We start from the raw sequence: 23931 nt of genomic DNA, 5'->3' as shown, positions 1-23931 counted from the left end.
TAGCAGATAACATAAAGGAGAACAAAAAGTGAGCAATGGCGCCCTCTGTTGGTACATTAAACACAGGTGGGGGCTAATTATAGCCTACAGATCAAGCGCAGCACATTAGAGTTGCGCAAAAATAATAAAAATATCTCCACAGTGAGTGCAGCAACACACGCATAGGCTACAGACCGTCAACAACAGGTTGAATCTTACATCCGTAAATCAGGGAGCTGTAAGAAGGTATATGATCAGACTCTTTCTGATGGTATATGGGCGGATCTGCGCGTTCATAGCTCCAGGTCACACTTTCTCCAGCCAGCAGTGCATGAAGACGAGTCCCTCCTGACTGTTACAGCCGCTAACCGACCATAACCCTCCGAGCGACGACGTTAACTGAGGAAACATGTGCAGCGATGACAATTTCAACAGCTTTAAATGGAGAACTTGACGGCGTGTTTTAACACACGCAGGGTCCATGGGCATGCTCCATCTGATCTGAGAGGAGAGCTGGGCACGGTGTGAATAACAGGCAGCTTGGGCGTTTTTGACGAGGTTTGCCCCCCTTTCATCTCCGGCTTTCTTTTTCTTTAACTACGCAGCTCAGAAAGCAGCATTTTCCTCCCTTCAAATAGACTGTGTGTTTTCTTCTCAGCTATGCATGAAGGAAAGGGAAAGTTCCTGAACAGGAGAGCATCTCTGCGCTGAGACAAAGAGCTGCTGCACAGCGTGTCGTTAAACGCAGAGAGGGAGCGGGAAGAGCGTCGGTGTGAAGTAGGTGAGTCTGTAGGCAGCAACAGAGGAGGAAGTGAACGCAGCGCCGAGTCTCCATCAGGAGCTGCCGGACAGGCGCTGTCCGCTCAGCACCACCGCAGTCACCTTGCTGTGAAAGTCACAAACCTACTCAGGACTGATCTGATCAATTACCGCAACTTGGGAGTCCAATGAGCTGGATTTATTCTGCTGTTGGGTGGGGGGGATTTGTCAGCGTTTGTCCCTTTATCACGACATCTTGGATTTACAGACGATGTGACGTCCATTCCTAATGTAATGCCATTGGCTGCAATCATTTTGGATTTCGATTAGATACCCTCCAGTGAGTCTGGCAGCTATAAGCGTTAATGATCCTCCAGTTGCATGACAGGTGCTTGTTGAAAACACAGGGTTTAGAGTGAATGTAGCCTAATGCGTGTCAAGCAGCCCCGATTTCTTTCATAGTTGGTGATAAACGACAGGTTGTTTTGTGCGCTGCTTCGTTTATGTAATTGTTTCCTTCAGTGTAATCACTGCTGTGCATGGTTGCACGGGGCGCCTAGACTTGCCTTTGCGATGAAGGGAACTTATTGGAGAAATGCCTAAGGGACGCAATGGGCCTGAGCGACGACAAGGATCGCATTGTGATAAACGTGGGAGGGATCAGACATCAGACATACCGCAGCACCCTGCGCACTCTACCTGGCACTCGCTTGTCCTGGTTGGCCGAGCCTGATGCACCCAACCACTTTGACTATGATGCCAAGATCGAGGAATTTTTCTTCGACCGCCACCCTGGCGTGTTTGCACACATCCTCAATTACTACAGGACAGGTAAACTGCACTGCCCGGCTGATGTCTGCGGACCCCTCTATGAGGAGGAACTGGCCTTCTGGGGCATTGATGAGACAGACGTGGAGCCATGCTGCTGGATGACCTATCGTCAGCACCGGGAGGCAGAGGAGGCCCTTGATAGTTTCGGCGGGGGGGGCCTGTTAGACCTGGTGAACGATGATGCGGAGCCGGAGCTGGAACATGCTGCCGAGGATGATGTGGATGAAATGACAAGGAGGCTGGCGCAGGGAGACACTCATGATGCCAGGAGTGGAAGCCTGTGGAGCCGGTGGCAGAAACATGTCTGGGCTCTGTTTGAGGACCCTTACTCCACTAAATATGCAAGGGTGAGTTGCTTGCTCTAAGATGTTTAAACTGATTGAAGAGATATCTGCACATTTATATACATGATTCAACAATGGACAGGCAAGTAAAAAACACCTGTGCACATTCTGATGGGAGAAGCTCCACCTCTTGGGAATTGTAGTACTGAATTGAGTACCATGAGGTATACAAATGGAAGCCACACTTATTAAAATGCAAAAAGGGGTGGAACACAGTGAAAAAACCTATACAATCGGGAAGCACCTCATGCAATTTCATCACATAGTAAATAGGGCTTTGAGAGGGATCAGGCTTGAGCCATCATTAATCAGAGATTCCAGCTATAAGAAAAACAAGCATCTCAAAACAAAAAAAGAACAGAAGACATTGGAGGGGTATCAGTCAAGAGCCATCATAAACTATAGCTCCAAATGTTACATAGAACTTAAGAAAACATCTTGGCCTACAGCATAACATACTAAATCCTTGTTGAGGCCCTATATATATATATATATATATATATATATATATATATTTTTTTTTAAAGATTATTTATTTGGGCTTTTCCACCTTTATTTTGACAGGACAGCTAGGTGAGAAAGGGGAGAGGGGGGGGAAGACATGCAGGAAATTGTCACAGGTCAGATTCGAACCCTGGACCTCTGCATCGAGGAATAAACCTCTATGTGCATGTACATCATGCTCTACCCACTGATCCAACCCGGCCACCCGTAGGATGATATCAGAATCAGAATCAGAATCAGAAATACTTTAATAATCCCAGGGGGAAATTAAATTATTTTCGTTACCACTCCAGGTATACAAACAACAAATAAAAACAACATATATTATCAATAATTTAAACATATATAATAAAAACAAATATACAGTAAGTATTTAAAGTGTCAATCCAAAAAAAACTCCCTTTTTTAAGCATATCTTTCTTTTCATATCTCCCCCTCTTGGCAATTCAATGTGTTAAAGTCTAAGATGTTTGCCATGGTTTTGTTATTCTTATTTAACTTAAGATCTGAAACCTCATTAGTAATAATCGTGGGAACAATATCAGCTAAAAACACACGTTTCATTGCTGGTATGAAACAGTCAAAGCTGCATGAACAGGAATTTAGTTGTAAATGTGTCTGCCTTTGCCCCCTGATGGCGAAACAAAGATTGATGGCTATGGGAGGTTTAAAGAGGCTTTTGATTACCTTGAAATTGCCCTCCCAGGGGTCTCCACAGCAGCAACGTGACTGTAAAAAAATCAACCAAAGACCTCATATGTCAAAATAATTTACATGCAAATCATTACAGCCATCCTTCTCTAGACTGCAGGAGAAGAAAAATAGTGATGATGGCTCTCATCTCAGTCTTTGGATTGATATTTTCAGTTCACAAGAATCCATGAGTAGGCTGGCTCTTTGGTTTAATAGGTCAGATACACAAAGGAAACCAGATCTTTGGCACCACCAGGAGTTTAGTGGCAGACCTCCAGACAAAAATTGGGTTGCTGTTCGAGGTGACATTTTGGGCACTTTTCCATCTGGGCATAATGCCTTTTAATTGTGACAATGAAATGACTTTACACCTTCTGATTTGTTCTTTTTTTTTGACCAGCTGTAACACTGATTGGCGTAATTAGTTACCAGGCCCCATCCAGCAAGTGTAAACTATATTGAAATGTTCTCACTCTTACAGCAGGCATTAGTGAAAGAGGTTTAACCAACACACACATGCACACTTCTTTCACATTTCACTTGCTGCATGCAGGGACATTTCCCAAAGCAGAAAACTCCTCAGATGTGTCCCACATTTATCAGTGAGCAAGACAAAGCACAGAGCGAAGATTGACAGAGCTCTACCAAGACTGGCAAGAAGATTAATTAGATGTGAGCATCAGAGTTAATTACAGACTCTATTCACAGTGGATACATCAGTGGAAACCCTTGTCAATGCATAGCACTGTAGGCCTGTGGTTTGCCAGCAACAGTGAGATTCAGCCAATAAGGAGCAAACGATCTTCGCCTGTCATCCTCTCTCCAGGCCACACTGTTCCTAACTGTCACATAGGCACATAATTTACTGAAAGGCGGTCTGATTAGATGCAGTGTTTGTTTAACAGTTTGAAGGGTGGGATGTTCAGAGGGCTGAGCGAGCCAGTGTGTCAGGAGGCATGAAAGTAGCTTGTAAGAACGAGGCCTTATCGCACTAAAGCATGCTGGTAGTGATGGTGATGATTCTTTACCAATTCTCTTGCTAATGGACATTCATACGCGGGCCAAAATGACAAGAGCACCTGTCAGTTAGGATTTTGTTCATCATTGAGATAGCTGACAAATATTTTCTCGATTAATTGAAAAAGGAAAAATGCCCATCACAACTTTCTTAAACGCTTGTTGACATATTCAAACAGCTTGTTTTTTTGTCAGTCCAAAAATCCAAAAGCCAAAGAGATTCAGTTTACAATTATAGAAAACTAAGAAAATATGCAATAATTATCAATTTATTATGAAGAGACAGTTGACAAAATTGTTGTTAATAAATTTTTTGTTGAACTAATCGATTGACTCATCGTTTCAGATCCACTGTCAATAACCTCAAATATCGTTTCATACTGATATGAGGTGTTGACAGGATCGGATTAATTCACTGTGTGAATAACCTGTTTGAGGTGATTTAGTTAAACTTAGTGCACCATTTAAATTTAGAAACACGTGGACAAGACACTCCCAAATAAATCTGCAATTAATGAAATAAGCACATAGCAGCTGTCAATAAATCTTTTGGGACCCCTGAAAGTCTGGGAGGCCCAGGGCAGTTCCACCGCTTTACCCAGTTTGTAATCCAGCCTTTGCTGTTCATTCCAATCTGTTATTTTTTGCGATTGTAGTTTTCAGTGTGGTTGAATTGGATTGGTTTATATTCTAGGGTGTACCTGTTATTTTGTACAGTACATACTGTAGAGGGGGTGGACAAAACAACAATATTATGTAATCCAATACAATATCACATATACTGTACTAATGCCTCAAAAAATGACACATAATATCTCTTACACTGTAACAACAAAAGCTTAACATTAGCTTGACAAAGGGACATTTTGTATCTGATTGCATTAAAATGCAAAGTGTGCTTTTAGTCCACACTCTATTTGTATGTTTAAAAATGATGGACATTATGTACTGAATTTAAAGAGAATAAAAAAAAACACAAATCCATTAACATGCCATATTAAAGTGTGTATATTGCAATGAGTTTCCATCTTCATCCAAACGGATGTGTGTCCTCTTTGCTCAGTGTGAGTCGTCTCTCTGAACAGAGGACAGTCCTGCTGACAGAACAGGAGTAAGCGTGCTGTTGTCTCTGCTAATGCACAGTTTCCCTCCAGACTGCCACACTAACATGGAGAAGAAGCAGACATTTAGAAGCAGCAGTGATTTCCTCAGCGCAATGCAATGAATTGCCAGTGATGAGATGTTATGATGAGGGCCTGTTTCCCATCTCGTGCTGCATGCCTGCCTTACTGACAAACTGTGAATGGACTTAACTCTGACTAAGATGGCGTGTTTACTTTGCTTAGTGAACTAAATATTTAAGATGCTCTCATGCCTAGACATGCCCCGCTCCAACTAACCTTCTCCCTGATGCTACACCTCACTGCTACTTAACAAGGCTGTGCATTAGTTTGAGCAGCACTACAGAGCCTCAATTACTCTTATAAAGACATCTTCAAGCATGAACAGCTATTGATAATTTTTTGCCATTCATAGTATGATTAAGTACCTATCCACTCTTCCTCTGAATCTTTGTCCACCACCTCTGATCTATTGGCCTCTGATTACCATTGAAGATATAGTAGTGTTTTACCATTCCAACTACAGCAAACAAATACTGTAAATCACCACAGTATCGTCAGAGCAGGATAACATTAGGACAGGGTTGCAATCAATACCCAGTAGAGAAAACTGTATCTGTCACACCCATGTAGTATGCATCAGACATATCAGAGCCTAAATGTGATGAAATGGGATCATCTAATCAATACATAATGAAGCCTAAAGTACACGTTTGCCATTAAGGGAAATATAGGTTTCTCATACACGTCTGTCATCAGCTCAGCAAGCCTCTCAGCTTACTACAATTCCCAAGAGTTGATCATCATGGATAGTATGACCTTGAATAGGGAAAACCTATTGTAGGGATGGTGCTGAAGGGAAAAGCCCCAGCTAATTTCAGTCATGTGGTTTAATGTCCCGCATCCTGCTGCTGGCTCTTAGTAATTCTAATGTATCCTTGAAAATGCCATGACCTTGGAGATACAGCAGTGGGAATAGAAGCGAGAACGGCTGGCTTGCATTGATTGTCACTTTTACAGTGACGCTTTTGAATCAAGACACGTAGAGAGCGAGAGTGAGGAAGGGGGGAGTGAGAGAGTGTGTCAATGCCATTTTCACTGTCAAACCAGACGGCACTGTCTCTGATAATAGATTGAATTGCATTGTGTCGTGCTAAGAATGGCTGCTGGGTGTTGAGCTTGATTACACTGCATGAATTTCTGTGCTCCTCTCTGTCCTTCTTCCCCCTCCTCTCTTCCCTCTATTTCTGCTTCTGCACCCTATATATATTTCCTGCTCAGTGGGTTGCTCTGGCCTCGCTGTTCTTCATTCTGGTGTCCATCACCACCTTCTGTCTGGAGACCCACGAGGCCTTCAACCCCATCATCAACCGCACCGAGGTGGAGGTGGTGGACAACGTCACAGTGGTGCGCACCTACCAGGAGACTGAGACTGCGGTCTACCTCACCTACATTGAAGGCGTGTGTGTGGTGTGGTTCACTTTTGAATTTCTAATGCGAATAACTTTCTGCCCAAATAAATGTGACTTCATTCGGAACGCCCTGAATATCATCGACTTTGTGGCCATCCTGCCCTTCTACCTGGAGGTCGGCCTCAGCGGGCTCTCCTCCAAGGCAGCTAAGGACGTGCTGGGTTTTCTGAGGGTTGTCCGCTTTGTGCGGATCCTGCGTATCTTCAAGCTGACCCGTCACTTTGTGGGACTGAGGGTGCTGGGCCACACATTGAGGGCCAGCACCAACGAGTTCCTGCTTCTCATCATCTTCCTCGCCCTCGGTGTCCTCATCTTTGCTACTATGATCTACTACGCTGAACGGATTGGAGCTAACCCCAACGACCCTCGAGCCAGTGATCACACACACTTCAAGAACATCCCAATTGGATTCTGGTGGGCTGTGGTGACCATGACGACCCTCGGCTATGGAGACATGTACCCTCAGACGACCTCTGGTATGCTGGTCGGAGCCCTGTGTGCCCTGGCAGGTGTGCTGACCATCGCCATGCCTGTCCCTGTGATTGTCAACAACTTTGGAATGTATTACTCTCTGGCCATGGCAAAACAGAAACTACCAAAGAAAAAGAATAAGCATATCCCTCGGGCACCCCAACCAGGTTCTCCAAACTTCTGTAAGTCAAGCATGAGCTCCCAACAACCGAGCCCCATACCCCATGACGACGTTTTCGAGATAAAGTTTCAAGGTAAGAAAGAAAGATGATGTATACTCTGATAAACTGTTGTCTCATCACTTCTCTGTCCTCCTGAAGCAGCCACATCACCAGATTTTTCATTGTTTGTCTGTTCCCACACTTTAATCAGCGGATGATTCAGGCATGAGATTAAACAAATGAGTTTTCCACCGAAAACAATCAATAACATATGTGATGAAAAGCACGTTTTACTCTGAATAGGAGAATAGAGGTTTTGAGGCAGACCGTGAGTTAAGCTATTGATTTTGCACTTCTTAATGGAGTGATTCACTCCTCCTCTCTCTTAAGACTTACTGAGAGTCTGTAATAATCATGTATTTGTGATGTTAAGAACATGCAAGTAGACGCAGGAGTCACTTGATTTCCTCTTGAATTCCTTTGGCGGCACTAGAGCAAAGATAAAGTGACCTGATACAGTTTGTGCTTGAAAATATATAGAACAACAGCGCGCAAAGCAAACATTAGACAGCAGCCAAACCGTATTATTGCACTTGTTAAACCCTGTGTGCATCCAGGTAGTAGAACGTGAAAACTGAAGATAGATTAAAAATGTGGCACTTCAATTCTGATAAAAGCTGTTATATGAAACCAGATTTTTTTCTTTGTTGTTTTCTTACAAGATTCCAAGCTGAACGGTGAAGCAGCTAACGCTGCGCTGGCCAACGAAGATTGCCCTCATATAGACCAGGCCATATCTCCAGAGGAAATCTTCAGCCCCAGCGAGAGAGAGCGGCCCTGCTTCCTAGTCACCACTGCTGAACGCCCCAACCACACAGGGGGCAGAGTGAGGAGGGGTACGTACAGTAACAGCCAATCACAGGCCCCTGTAAGACACTGACACCCTGTAGACGGTAGAGACAGGACACGCTCTTTTTTCCCTCTTTGCTGAGTGCTATGCCTCAGTTTTTCACAGGCACACAACACACCACACGCACACACACACACACACACACACACACACACACACACACACACACACACACACACACACACACACACACACACACACACAAACAAACCTCTTATTACACACTTTCACAGCAGCTGCTTCTCCTCAATCATCCCTTTGGGATTTGCATATATTTCAAGTCACACTAACGCCAAGCACAATCACCACAAATGTCAATAATAATTGTCCACATCTACATAATATATTTTTTGATACCATGCATAATGTAATACCCCTATTTATTTACCAGTAAGAAAGCTATTTTCAAGATTTATATGGTCTAGAATGTGTTGTATTACATGCCTAAGAAAATATTTATGTGCTATGTGTGTACCACGTATGTATTTGTCTTCTAATGATAAATACCATGCAGGACCCTGACTTATGAGTACATTGCTCTTGACCACAACGGTGCATGAAGTGTCTTGCTGAGGGGTGCTATCAGTATGGTGAAGGAGCACAACACAAATGGAGGAAGTCTAATGTCAAATATTATTAATGTTATATAGAGCCAAATTCTAATTTACTGATTTCTACACTTTAATACCAGGGTTAAAGCCTTTGTGTTTATTTTATTTATTTAGTATTAATCTACAAATAATTCCTCTAAAAAAGTGACGTTAGTCTGTGAGTGCAGCCATCATATCAACAGTTAATAGCGTACAGTATGAAATTCTACCTGTAGCTGAGAATACAATCCCTGCCTGAGGTGCCTACCTTTTTGAGTCTTTTGTAGTGTTATACTCCAAACCATTCCAGTACCACCCGGTGCATGCTGTTGTACTCCTGATACACTCAATGCATGGAGAATAATCTGTCTCAAAGTCTGTGTTGACCTGTTTCTTTGGAGACAAAAACAAGAAAGCAACAGGTGTAGTATTACCAGTGAGAAACAACCAAAACATTTGTTATGGATTCAGTGCTGCAGTGTACTCAGAACGTTCTCTGTTTTTCAACTGAAGGTTATGAAAAGCCTTGGAGCCTTAACAGCATGTCTGGCATGAGCGGGGATGCCTCTGGAGTGTCCTCAGTGTCCGCCCTGCCCTGCAGCCCACCTTGTCTAATGCAGCACTCACATTCCCCCATCCCATCCATTATGTAGCATGGTTGAGTAGCAGACACAATGCCATTGGAAGGCCAGTCCACACTTCTTACCTATCAAGTTATGTTTTTACACTTGTCTTCACTCTTGTTTTTTTCATTTTTATTTCATTCTTTTTCTGGAAAACTGTATCTTAACTGTGTCTTATACTCAAGCTTACCCAAGTGTTCTCCTTGGGTGTGTAATCATATCCTAGACTAGAAAACATTGGCACTTGCCACTCTGCATGGGTCACCTCAGTTGCAGACAAATCACTGTTCTACTTCTACCACAGGCTAAACTCACTCTTTCCCTTTACATCATTGCCTGTTGCTCTGTTGCTTTTGATCTCGCATATTCTTCGACCAATAACTTTTATCTCATCTGCTTTTTACAATTTTGTGAAAGAAACTTTCATAAGATGTAACCCCTGCTAATAATATTCTGAACATTACTAATACATGGCTCTGAACGTATCCAAAAGGTACCGTTGCCAGCTGTTAAGGGAAATCCTCTTAAGTGCTTTGTATGTTGCAAAGTAGAAACGTTATCATTCTGAAAGTGCAATCCAAACGAGGCTCAATGTTATCTGTGCCCATTAAAAAAAACAAAATTGAACATGATGTTCAATGCAATATGAAGATGGTGACAATTCCTATGCTACTAGTGATGAATACATTTAATGTCAACAGAAAAACTGTTGTGTTCCTTTGCATGCACTGCATGATAAATTATGTTCAAGAAGAAGCTAACTGTATTGCAGTACCTGTAAGAAAAGAAAATAATTTTTTTCTTTCAAAAGCTTTTAAAGCTTTGTCATTTTTAATGCATTTTGAGACAGCTTTAGAAGAGACTCAGTCATAGCAGAGATTTTTATGTAGCCGCCATTCTTTGCCTTTCCCCAAATTCATATATTGATTTTCTTGTATTCATTTGACTGGGGCCTCCAACTAGAATAGTGTGATTTGACTTGAACAATATGTCATAAAGCCAACTAATGCTGTTATGAGCATAAATAGTTTTATACAGATATATTTAATGGTAGTTATTAGTTTTTAAACAGTATCCGTAGTCTGCAGCAACTTCTATTACTGCTGCAATGCCTAAATTAAGGCAAGGCTCATGAATTATAAAACAACGGTGCCTTCATACCTGGTGAGTCAAAGGAAAAGCAAGTAATAAATTGAAATATTACATAAGTGCTCCCAGTGTAGCATCAATACACTTTATAATGTTTATACCATGCTCATAACAGTGTAACAAAAGCTTTATTTTATAGGGTGCACCTTGTACCTTTTGCACCACCCTCGTACTCTTAATCACAGTAAATTGGTTATTATTGTTACATAAGATAACACATACTAGGATCTAACACTTAAGGGGATACAGAGCTCCATGCAGAAAAAATAACTAACTTTATAGTCCCCATCTGAAAAAAATGTTTGTATGATAAAGCACAAATTATTAAAGGGGACCAGGCAACTACAGAGCCAAAACATATTGAGTTACTAGAAATGTCACGATGACTAAGGTAGTATGTATGTCTATTGATTTAAAACATCAATACTGTTACTGTTAAATGTATTGATGCTGTCCCAATAATTATGCACAAGTTTTTCAGGGCACTTTAACAAATGTTATGTTGACAAATCAGCGAAGGGTGATTTCTAGAAGAAGATATAAGTATAGCAACTCATCTACGTTTTGTCTTTATTCTGAATGAGCAGAGTTTTACATTTCGAGTCATGTCTCTTGTGGTAATTAATGGACGTTATATATTTAAGAAAAAAAAAACCTTGTGAAGATTTGATGTAGAGATGCAGGTGAATTATATGCTCATGCAAATCAAGTAAAAAAAAAAGTACAATACGACACAGCATGGGATAGGGGTCTACTTGGGGGAAAGGTAAATGCATGTATTTTCCATTTATGCAACAGAAAAGTATTATATAATATATGTAAATACAAGTCCTTGCATGAAATAAATTTTATACACAACGAGTGTTTAGACTCCGTTTTTATTCAACAGCACATGCATACATACAACTTTCCTTTCCCACTGGCTCACAGCTAGTGCTTTCAACTGCTGTTTGACCCTCTGTTTACCTGTGTCCGGGTCAAAGAGAGCATAACATACAAGGTGACTGTGAGAGCATGACACAAAGTATACAAACGCATGACAATGACCGAACTACTGTACATCAACCTGTTAAACGCAGCATGACTGGGCATGTTTATTAACCAACTCAGAGTCTAACCTCTGCACACAGACAGTACACCGTTGTCTGATGCCTTGGCTAAGCATGGGAAATACATGGTAAACCTGTCGTTTACTATGAGGAACTAACGGAGCACATTTTCTTTACTCTCCAAGCTTGTGTCATGTCTCATCTCTCGCAGAAGTATCTATCATCGCCATCATTTCCACCATTATACATAATTTGTGTAATAATTTATTTTTGTTATTGTTTTTTTATATGTTTATAGAGACCCAGCGACAGCACCGGAGCAGACAACCAACAGAGTCAGTTTGTGTTATGAACCATGGTGTCCCAACCACTATGTGTATGACCCATAATGGCCCATCACCCACCTGATAGTGCTGTAAACATTGTTGTGTGTATTACTTAGTCTTTTTAAATGGGTGTGTGGGACAGTGACAACCTGTACATCACAAACTCAGCATAGATGTAGCACTGAGGAAGTTTTGTTGTCAAGCCTTATGTAGCTCAGTATCTGTGACTGGTTACTGTGTTGTAATTTGTGTGCCTATTTTTGGTGTGTGCCAGTGCTGTAAATACGCTTTTTTGTGTGCCGATGTTTTGTGTACCAATGTTTTTGAATGATCATCAAATATATGTGTGCTTCTTCTGTTGAAAGAAAAAAAAATGTTGCTCCGATTTTAATCACCCAGCAAAAAAATCTCTCACCTGTCAGCCAGACTTAACAGTTAAAAACAAATCGTTAACTGTGCACTGTCACCGTCACATCTTTGTATACTTTTGCACTGTTTTGCACCACTGAACCTTTAACATTCCTTTGATATTTTTTCAGGCATGAGAGAGATAACATCCACAAAAAAAATGAAAAAAGGTCATACTTGAAAAAACAAAAAAGGAAACACCACTCTTACCTTAACTCTTACTTAATGAGGCATTAAAATGGCAAAGTGTGCTGTTAAGAGTAAATAATTGTTTGGTGAGTCAAATCTTAAATGCGGTTATTCAGAAAAGAATGCTAGATATTTAACATTCATTAAATGTTGATATATATTTATATGTAGCTTCACTTTGATTAACAAAGACAGCTTATATATAAAATACATTGACTCATATACCAGCTCAAACATTCATAATTATTCTGTAGTACATTTTAATTTCTGCACACATGCAAATTGGCATAGTATGCAATACTAACCATTGCCAAAACATAACACACATACTGGACAAGTGCCTCTGTTATGCAAATTCTTCTTACCATTCAGGAGTATAGCTTAACCTAACATGATGAATTAATGTACATTTAATTTGACATTAGTCATCTGTCACCAGCCATTGAAAACAAGTCAGTTAGATACTCAAAAAGCACAAAAGATACAATAAGGACCCCCATACGGATCAGTTTCTAAAGGCAAGCAATGAGCATACCTAATTAAAAACCTAGAGGAAGGCCATTGAGTACAGAGAACAGCTTCATTTTTGTGTGGATAAGTAAGTGAAAAGGGACCACCTTTTTACCAAACAACTGCAAACACACTGCCAACAACCTACTGAGATCTGTTACAGATCAGGTACAGCAGATCTGAATCTGCCAATAGAGCTGAGAACAAATGGGGGGACAGTGTGCTAATCGTTGTCCGACACGGAACAATAACAGCAGCTGTTATTAAACGGATCAATAACACAACTAAGAGGCAACTAATGTGCCGTTTAGTGAGACTTGAGAGTGTATGTTTTGAACACCTTGCATTTTGTGGTTAGTTATCTCAATAAGGTGTTCAGTGATCGTTTTGATTGGTTTGTTGTCTTTTTTGACCGATACAGTTCAGGCTTGTACAATAAATAGTGATAAATAAAAGAAAACACAGAAATGATCATTTTCAACGAGTGTTGATTTATTTTTCAAACTAATCCAGATATAAGCACATTAATTCAACTTTTATTAATGCATAAATCAGTGATATGTTTTTTTATATTTATAATTTGCATAAATCATAAGGATAAAATAAAAACTTTTTTAACCATTGAGTCCTGCCATTGCCCTTGACCATAACACTGGCTTCAGACCTGCAGTTGGTCCCTGCATGCTGCACTGCGGCCACCTAAAGCTCATAAATATGTAGATTGGGTCAAATGCAGTGGACAAATTTCTCCCAAGAGGGATTAATAAAGCAGAGAGTATGAAAGTGGTGGAAATAAGACAAACGGAATATCAAAGAATATGACAGACTGCCAAGAATATAAATAAGTGATGGAGAGTTGCCAAAGAAAAAATACTGCACTCACTGTCTGTTTAAGTGGTAAATCATGAGATGACCAAGGGATTTTCAGTACGAAGTGCAGAGATTGACTGCCTTCTGACACTCAGGATCACAGCAATAAAACTGCTGACATGGGAAGATGGAGCTATAGCACCAGTCTAGCCCATCCCTCACATGATTCTTAACGGCTTTCTTCAGAAAGACAAACATGGCAGGTGGACCAGGAGCCACGGGCACGGTCATTTCCTGCAAAGTCATCGGCCCCAATCATGTCCATCAAAGTGATGGGCTGGTCATGATGGCTTCTGTCCACATGTAACATAACTCAGCCTGTGTCCACCACACTATTTATGATGACTGCAGTTTAAAGCCGGATCTTTTCAAGGAGCTCAAGTAACCTATTAAAAGGTGAAAGTTACAGTATATTCAAAGGCACTTAGAATACTCATGTGAGCTTTGCAAGGCACCAATAAGCACCCTAAATCTGTCAGAAATTTGTTAATTCACAAAGTTATTCAGGTTTTTTGTCTCCGATTGCCTTGTGCTAAATAAATGTTCCAGCTCCGATGTTACTGAGGTAGGGTCACTGCAGAGTTTTGTCTTGAGTCAGTCGTCGCAGTGCACACTGCCATAGAGTGTCCGGCTCCACAGCCAATTAGAAGAGGTGTGAGACCAGAAACGAGCTGTGGCTGAAAGACGTTGCTCTGTGAACCGTCTCCACACATTCCATGTTCGTTCCAGCCCCAGGAGAGAAGACAACCCCCTGAAAAGGAGAGGGGTCATGGGTCAGTGGAGCTGACAGGAGAGAGGGACGGGGCTGCAGCACTGTACCATGTCGGCTAAAATTAGTAGCCTTAAGAAAAAAGGCTGGGTGCAAAAAATCAGAAGGCATGCAGACGCACACAGACACAGACACACACAGAGAGACAGACACAGACACACACAGAGAGACACAAACACACACACACACACACACACACACAATTATAGAGTGTGGTCTAGACCTACTCTATCTGTAAAGTGTCTCGAGATAACTTATGTTATGATTTGATACTATAAAAAAAATTGAATTGAAATTGAACACACACACACACACACACACACACACACAACACACACACACACACACACACACACACACACACACACACACACACACACACACACACACACACACACACACACACACACACACACACACACACAGCAATAAAACCTCCCTGTTCTTCACAGCTGGTGAGCTTGTTGGTGGGTGTGGTCAGGTCTGCATCACATAGGAGACACGTGCCATGGCAACACAGTTACCTAATAGGCTCCATTGCCATGGCAACAGAAGCGAGCTTGCTTTCTCAAGGGTAACACATCTTCAAGCTCTCCCCATGCTGCAGTTGTGTGTCTTTCATGCCATTTTTTCATTTCTTTCATCTGGGGTTTCTTTGCCTTTCTGCGTTTTCAGCACGTCTCTAAAAAATTGGTGGCATTAAGGTTTGGATTCGCCAGGTGACACATATGCTTTCGCCAGTTAGTATACCGAGATGTCATGCTAGCCATTTATGTCAGTGTGACATTCTGCCAGATATGGCTTATACATTACAAACACACATGTTTCTCCATCTTTAAGATACTACATGTATTTATAACTGGACTGCATGTGTCTCCATCTTTGATTAAGTTTATTCAGTAAATATCCTGTTTTTCATTATTATTAGTTAGCTTAATGTCTTGACATGTTTCGTTCATTTGGGGAAAAAGCCTTGTTTTGGTGCTGTGCTTAATTCATGGACTTACTGACAGGAGTACAGCACATCAGTGTTTCCATGGCAACAAAGTGCTTGCACAATATTCTGCACAACAAAAGGATAGAAATCAAGACACTTCCTTGTAAACAAATCCTGTCATTTGGCTTTACAATTGACAGTTTGTGTTTGTCCCTATGCATTCCTGTTCAAAATGTTCACATTAACACACATCTTTCCTCAGATTGGATGAGCTGTGCCCACAGCGTCTTTGGACTATCTTCCACGTCTGACCACAATGATGAAGTTCATACATGAGGACCACTTCCTCAGGTGCAAATGTGCAACAGATATCACAAGTAGCATGCAATGCTCTCGGTTCTTTTCTATGTGACCTACTTCAGCACCAGAAATAGCAGTACTCAGGTCTCTGCTTCCAATCCTGTTTTTCTATTTCATTGCTCCTGCCACTGCACTCCAGACAGGAGGAAAGGAGGACAGCATGGCACAAGAGTGAGGTGCAGGAGGTTCACATGAGCTCTCCATTTACTGGTTCTGCTTTCTCATCACATCACTGAACTTCTGAAAGCACAGAGCAGTGCTTTGTGAGAACTGCAATCACGACGGACACTCACGTTTACAATTTCCTTTAATTATAATGGCCTTTCCAGTTAACTATTCAAATTGGTCAGAACAATAAAAGTGGCCATTTGCTTGTAGAAATACCAGCAATGTCCAGCGTGTCCTCTCTAATGGAACCCTGTGCTTGTGTTTCAGTGTTCATCCGCGGTTTATAAATTCATGGCGATGTAAAAATAAAAGTGGGTCAGTGTTCAAAATTTAATGCAGAAGATTTTACTTCCAAAATGTTTATGCCTATGGGAAAGCAAGAGACTTTTGGTAAGCCTGGAAAGAATAAAATCATATTTATTCTCTTTGTAAATCTGACAAGGAACCACAAACACTCAAATATGTGTTTGTTTAGTATTATATAAGGGATGTGTGTAGCTGCGATGTCTATGTTCTGTTCTAATGTGGACAAAGGGAGACTGCTCTCCAAACAATCTGGAACTGGAAAAACATGCCTGTAAATGTGTGTGTGGTTAATTCAGCTCTTTTGCAGGCCTGTACGGGTAATTGCTTCTGACAATGATACTCATCTATCCATGCTGTAATTACTTCCTGATGCAAAGGTCACAGAGCAATGAGCTGACCTCAGAAATCCTCTGCAGCATTACCAGAAGGATTAATATTTCACATATTTTCTCATGTTTAACTGTAATGTATTAGACAGCTCCCTTACTCATTCTTTGATTCAATGTGAATTCCCTATTCTTTTATTTAGTAAGAGCCAGAGTCATGTCACGCCAAAGGTGAAGTCTCTTGTTTCAGGCACATGCAGTTAATGAAGCCAAAACTGCAGTTTAGGCTATTTTTGCTTAATTTCTCAGAAACCGCTTATCCTTGATGTATCTTTCCAGTGCAGCTGTGTTTCATCTTAGATATTTATGCTTATCAATATTACAGGCTCTAATACAGCAAAACAAAGACGTTTTTTAAAATAACATACAAAAATAAAATGAGAAGAGAGAATACACTCACCTACAATGGCTTGGTTATGTTCAGATCCGCATGCGATCTGTAAAGAAAGGGATTTGAAAAGTGTTTAAAATGTGTGTTAAATGCAGACAGACAACTTTAAGGCCACAATTCCTTATGCCTCCATGGATACTGAGAGACTTTGTAACCAAAATATTTTCTGAAACTGAAAAAAATGTCCACGCGTCAGGATGTAGTCATCCAACTTTTATTCAAAACTGCATACAACATGAGCCTTTTCAATATAAAAGCCCTCACTCCACAGTGCATCATCAGACGGAAGAGCAGAAAACTAGAACAGAAAAGCCAGCTCATTCATAAAAGCTAGAACACACCGGAGGAGTTAATGCGACTGTCTCAGGACGGCTGTGTGTGCCTCCCTTTGATGACCAAAAGCTTTTATAAATGACTTGCCTTTTTTTCACAGTCCTCTCCTTCATAACTGCTACAAGAACTGAGGAGACGTTTAAATTCTGATCCTGAAACCTACAAAGCTCAACAAGAGTAAAAACACGAGACAGAGCTCTTATTTACTAGCAATAAAAGTCATTGAATTATGTCCTTGCTAATACAGTTTGAACTGCTTTGATAAAGCAATATTTTGATAAAGCATACAGCTGTGATAAGCCATGAATGGAAACACACCAATTGATTCCTGAACCACTGACAGGTTATAATTTGTTACTCCAGTAATGTTCATAGGCCTCATAAAAATGTGACAGTTTAACAAATATTGACTCTGTGGGTGTATATGGACAGTGTTAGGAGGACTAACATGGTAGGCTGGCCTGAGAGATTCATAAGCCCAACCACCAATCCATCTTGCCTTTAGCTTTACACACACAAGGTGACTATGCCCTGACATATGCCAGTGCTGCTGAAATGATCATGTGTGCAGTGGAAGAATGACCCAGAGATTGCCCTTGCCTGTCCCTGACATCAACTTTATTGGCAACAATCTCCTACAATACAGCTGCCATTTAGACTTCAGGTTAACTGCTGCAATCCCACGATGCTCTCACATAATTGCCCTTATGGGAGAAGAGATCTCTGCCTTCACTAAATCAAAGTGGTCCTCTGGCAGCATGTGTGCGCTGTACACGATAGATGTAGTGATGCAAACCATTAAGAAGCTACTCTTAGTGGGCTTGGCTCTCATTCAGTAACTGTTTTACCTCACACAAAACAACCCTCAGCTACCTGTTTTTTGTTTGTTTTGTGGTTGTCTGCTGCCCCCTGCTGCTGTGACACAGACATTTACTGCTAAAACACCAGGGCGATGGCCACAACAATAAGAATCAATACAGTATATCATTAAAACACACTACAACATGTATAAACGTTTGTCATGTGCCTTATAGGTTTTCCAGTCTGTAGAGTTGTCAAACACTGATAAGTCTGACCTGTGTCGCTCCACGGAGGACATTAACCTCTGCAGGGAGGCAAGCCTCCTGGTTTCCAGCTGAAGGAGCAGTCGGTTGCAGCTCTGGGTTCTGACTGGTTGATGCTTGTCGGCCCAGCTGTCCATAATCTCCTCTGCCCCATGTGAACACTCTCCCACTCTCTGAAATAAATGATGGCCTTGTTCAGATATGGCAACTGTCCTTTAAATCCTGTTAATACTGATGACATTATATGTGTTATTATGTTTCACCTGTTTGAGCAACAATGTGTGTCCAGCCACTCCACACCCTGATAACTTTCTCTCCACCTAGCAGTGAGCGCTTCACAAGAGTGGGAGAGGACAGGAAGGGCTGTGCGGTGGTCAGCTGGCCGTGCTTGTTGCTTCCCCACAGAAACAAATCACCGTCTCCTGCACACCCAACAGGAGCGAAAGCATTCTTAATTCAGCAGAGGCAGCAACATAAAGAAAGAGCAGTAATTGAGTGTTGCCGGTCAACTAATTACAGGACAGGAGGGAGGCCAGACATGATGTATTAACATCAAGTTAAAGACAGAGAAAGAGCAGCACAAAATGCTTTGCATATCTGCTTTCAAATTATAGCCTGGCTTATGTCCATTCAGTAAAATTACACACTTCTAAAGCATCAATAAAAACTGTTTAGGAAAAAAAGTTTTGGTCTGTTTGCACTATTAAAGGCTCCAAATCAATCCATGTGCTCCAGTCCTTTTTCCTTCTGTTGGAAGTTTGTTTTCCTCGATCTGAGAAGAACCCATGTCCCATTGTTTCTGGTGCAAATATCTTGCTGGGATGCCTATATCCAAAACCGCAAAACAAAAATCAAGCTTTTTCTTTCATTTGGGCTCATAAATTAAGTGGATTTGCTGCCTTGTTTGTTGGTTGTATTAACAATCTTTTGCAAGTTTTGCGCTCACAAACATTTCCAACATGTCATTCTTTTAATTTACAGGCTGATAAGAATGTTTTTCTCAGTCATTTATGCTAAATAAACCAAATGTAACATGAACTGTATATGCCGTTGTCATACCGGTAAGGCAAACACAGTGCGCTGAGCCTGCAGTTACCATGCGTGAGGTCTTATGATCCAGACCTGCAACATAGGCACAAGTATGTGGTCACATTTATCAATCATCAGTGGCATTGTAAATTACGGAATGCTTAAAAACTTTCTTTTCTGTAACTATTTCTAATTAGTACAGAGTTTCACTTACCGGGTACGAGAGAGGGTACCGTAGAGCTGAGGTGTGACGGGACAGGGCGAGGACTGAGTGCTCTCTTAGCGTGATTAAAAAGACCACTTCCCCACTGATATATGCAGCCTGAGACTGAAGGCAGAACAGAAAATTAGGATTTGTGGATTGACTGCTAAATAAAAATACACTAATGACGTTTTTGGTGCAAACTTACCAGTAACAGCTAGTGAATGTCTGAGTCCTGCTGCTACACTCAACACTGGCTCCTTCAGACTCTGAGAACAAACACAGCACATCTGCTTCAAAGGAACTGATCATGAGGTGAAGTTGGTTTGTAGCAGTTTTGATCACTCAGGATTGATAAGATAAAGGTATGGCAAACATTAGACTGGTTATATTATGTTCCTTGAAGAAGTAAAATACTTCCCCACTGATATACACAGTTTGAGTCTGAGGGCAGAACAGAAAATTTTAAAAATTTTGTGCTCACCTCAACAACCAGTAGATCTGCACAGTGTGTGACTGTTTGTCCAACACCTAGTTGTCCAAATGCATTGGAGCCACATGCCAGTACTCGACCACAATCTTTCGGTGTGACATAAAAAGAAATATCTCTATATAAAAATCACACTGAAATATTCAACTTTTGGATAGAAGGTAGTTCCAGGCTTCCTCCGTCATTCCAATTTTTAACATAACATAGGTGCTATAAATTCTCAAAGCAAAGTCGACAAGATTGCAGACTTACAGAAGGTGGGGCCTAAAGGCAAAGCTAGTCTGCATGAGAGCCCTCAAGCTATTGCTGGTTTTAGGACAACCCTGATCACTTGGACTGTAAGTCTAATGCTGCATTCACATCATATGTCCGTGTCTGTAATCAGACAACTCAACACAGTTGCAGAGTTGGTTGCATGATGGTAAAAAAACACTACACTTACAATATAGCCCAAATATTCATAAAATGTGGGTTGTATTACCTTTTAAGGCTGAACTAGCTGTAGTGAGTTCATATTTTTTGCTTTTTTTAGGCACTTCTGTATAAGAGCCAAGACGAATATATCAGCGCTTTCAGAAAAATCTCCTGGATGTAATTACAAAGTGGATGTTGACATAAATGGTGATTACAAGTCGTAACCTGGAAATACAGTAACTTCTTTATGACATGAATGTGGCATACAGTAAGTCTGTGAGGACTGCTCCTATTATCCAGATACTGTCATCTACTGTAATGTAGTTGCATTCTTGTATATATCAACCTGTTACAGCCATGTTATCCACTAATCACATTCTATTGCATATTCTTACATATAATTAATGTTTCTTATGCATTTCAATTTCTGTCCTCTTTCATTTTTGGCTGCTGTGACATCCAGATTTTCCCTGAAGGATAAATAAAATGCCTATCCTATCCATTATCCCGCCTATTAGGAACACCTGGGGTTGAATCTTAATCGTCGCTCGTCTAAACATAGTGCACGTGTAAAACAGGGCACCACATCCCAGTGTAAAATGGTTCTCACCACTGAGAAGAAGAGTAAAATCCCAACCACAGGCTACTGTTGTGACCCTCTGAGTCAGGCTGCGGCAGAGTTGAAGAGTTGAGATGTCTACATTGTGACCAAGACCCAGCTGGCCTCGGTGATTCTGTCCGCACACAAACACCTCTCCATTCTCTGCCCAACACAAAATACACCACAAACATAAGAGAACCATGCAGCTGAGTTGGCTGTTCATGTACGAAACATTTAGATCAGACAGTTACTTGGAGCTTGGGAGATGAGGAAAAGACATTAATAAAAAAGAGAAACACTGACTCCAAACCATAATGTATTTAAATAGTCAATAGATTGCATTTTGTTGTTTTCTAGTAGCCTTTCACCTACATGTGATGTGTATATAATTACACTGCTTTTAAGATGAGGAAAAAATAGAAATTAGTATAGATATATATGTATATTGTATTGCTGTATATTTTTGATGTCTGAAACACAGTGGTGTTTTATAATCCCATGTGGAATTGGCTAAATGTTTGTCAAATAAAAATAAAACAAATTAACCATCTTAACTACAGTCAACAACATCAACCATTAATTTATTTGGCCTGGAGGGGGCGCCACATGATCTCTGTCTCTGTAGCCTTGTTTAGACTTCACATTGCTGAACACGTTACCAGGCTTGTATTTTAAAGGAAACGGTTTAGGAGCGAACACCTACCCGTGATAACCACCGAGTGACCCCCGCCGCCGATGAGAGCCCGTATTGCCATGTTTTGTAGAGCAGTGGTGTCAGAGAGCCGGGGCTCTGACAGATCCTCCACATGTCCCTGTCCCAGCTGCCCGTAGCTGTTGGCTCCCTGACGAACACGACATTAACCACGTTAATACCGAACAGAGCTAGTAATTCCGAGTCAAATCTTAACGACAGTTTGATTTCGCTGCACTTGTATGTTGGAGCTAGTTCGCTATACTTTTAAGCTAACGTTAGCAAAAGTGCTAAACGTTCCCCATTGAAGTGTCAATCTGCCGGTGGTGAGTATTTGAGATAATTAAACTACACGGTCAGACATACACAATGTTAACACTTTAACGGTGAATATAACGAACTTACCCAAGAGTGTAAACAAAACTCCGGCCGTGAGCTAGTTTCCATGTGTAACGTTACATTATGATTTGCGACACTGCCGTAAAGCATTTTGCCAAGTAACAATTGTAAACATAGAACCAGCGCTGCATAAAACATACAAAAAGATAAAATGCCAGTGTATTAGAACATAGACAAAAATCACAAATCAGTTCATAAAAATGTTATATAGGATATAGATACAATATTTTTTTATAGAAAATGGAAAATTCAGAGTCTTGGGAAATAAATGTTCTGACATCTTGCAAAAAAATAAGAGTGGGGACATTACCTGAAAATATGACACTAATCTTCTGGTACTATCTGACGAAATGAGCAGACCACATAAGTATCCTGTTTATATCTTTGTAGATATACATCATTTTAAATGATGAATGAAATTGAATTATGGATTTTCATTTTATTGAACAGAAAATAAATTTATGATTTGTTATTTTCATATTTTTACTGATACAAATTACCTACCTAGAAGTACACTCAGTTTCCAGTTTACAGTCACCTAGCTTAAACTTATTCATAACTTTATTTTATACTCTCAATTATGGGGTGGACAAATATATATTGGAAACACCTCTTGGGCCACTTAACAGGTAAAACTTTCATTTTAGAATCAGTTTTATTGTTATTTTTATTGTTCCCTTTTTAATAATGACACTACCTTCTTATCGTATATGTTCTTATCTTATAGGTCATGTATGATCTTTGCTTTTTTAAGCACATTGAGTCTACAGCTGTTGTATGAAATGTGCTATAGGTATGACGCAGCACAGTTCAACAACACCACAAACAGCCTCCAAAATGATCATAATGTTGAATTAACACATCTCTTACACATACTTTTTAACCTATATGATGGTAGGTAGTATTTAGGCTGCATTAGTTTCTGCAAGATGACTTAACTTTAAACTGGCAACTGGGTGATTAAAGTTGTATCAGTAATATAGTTTTAATGTATTAATTTGATCAGGTTTCTTCTTAAGATGTACAGAAAGTCTAAAGTGTCAACATTCTGGAGGTGGGACATAAAGGATACTTGATTTGGCATGGAGATATTTTTTATTTGGGATGTTATATATACCAAATAAAAACATTACAAGCCCATAGAACCAGTCACCAATTCAGTGTCCATGAAACCAACACCAAAAATCTCAGTCAGTGTCACTCAATTCAGAATGGATTCTTTTGATTAGACAAAAAGGTGATGTGGCCCTAAGGTCAAAGGGATAATTATTCTTACATTTAATTGAGATTACACAAACTCTAGTCTCGCTTTGCCAGACCCTCCTCCAAAGCGTGCTGAAGGAGGGTCTGGCTACTCCAAATAGCATTTGGGGATGGGAGGAAAACGTGCTCTGGTTTAATGGCATTTCTTTAAA

The 23931-nt window shown here is 40.6% G+C and overlaps 2 protein-coding genes across 5 annotated transcripts; one reads left to right on the top strand and one right to left on the bottom strand.

Annotated features, from left to right (window-relative positions):
* Window positions 1-115: 115 nt before the first annotated feature.
* On the top strand, window positions 116-13587 carry kcnc1b (potassium voltage-gated channel, Shaw-related subfamily, member 1b). Of its 2 annotated transcripts, none has more exons than XM_039808722.1 (4): window positions 116-1916; window positions 6530-7445; window positions 8075-8248; window positions 9366-11486. In XM_039808722.1, the coding sequence occupies exons 1-4, from the start codon at window positions 1350-1352 to the stop codon at window positions 9503-9505; spliced, it is 1797 nt and encodes a 598-aa protein (XP_039664656.1). In that variant the 5' UTR covers window positions 116-1349; the 3' UTR covers window positions 9506-11486. The 2 variants fall into 2 exon arrangements, with proteins under 2 accessions (XP_039664656.1, XP_039664657.1); XM_039808723.1 differs by lacking the exon at window positions 9366-11486 and adding an exon at window positions 11972-13587 and having other exon boundaries at window positions 122-1916.
* On the bottom strand, window positions 13578-22606 carry sergef (secretion regulating guanine nucleotide exchange factor). Of its 3 annotated transcripts, none has more exons than XM_039808745.1 (11): window positions 22523-22606; window positions 22130-22268; window positions 21436-21588; window positions 20406-20500; window positions 20130-20190; window positions 19934-20047; window positions 19750-19812; window positions 18954-19112; window positions 18703-18863; window positions 17303-17339; window positions 13578-14727 (listed from the first exon to the last, which is right to left on the bottom strand). In XM_039808745.1, the coding sequence occupies exons 1-11, from the start codon at window positions 22604-22606 to the stop codon at window positions 14534-14536; spliced, it is 1260 nt and encodes a 419-aa protein (XP_039664679.1). In that variant the 3' UTR covers window positions 13578-14533. The 3 variants fall into 3 exon arrangements, with proteins under 3 accessions (XP_039664679.1, XP_039664680.1, XP_039664681.1); XM_039808747.1 differs by lacking the exon at window positions 13578-14727 and adding an exon at window positions 15138-16282 and having other exon boundaries at window positions 22523-22602; XM_039808746.1 differs by lacking the exon at window positions 19750-19812 and having other exon boundaries at window positions 22523-22602.
* Window positions 22607-23931: the final 1325 nt, after the last annotated feature.

This window comes from Perca fluviatilis, chromosome 8 (genome assembly GCF_010015445.1).
Source record: "Perca fluviatilis chromosome 8, GENO_Pfluv_1.0, whole genome shotgun sequence".
Lineage (NCBI taxonomy): Eukaryota > Metazoa > Chordata > Actinopteri > Perciformes > Percidae > Perca > Perca fluviatilis.
Note: the sequence above shows the minus strand (reverse complement) of the source record. Positions and strands in the feature narration are given on the sequence as shown.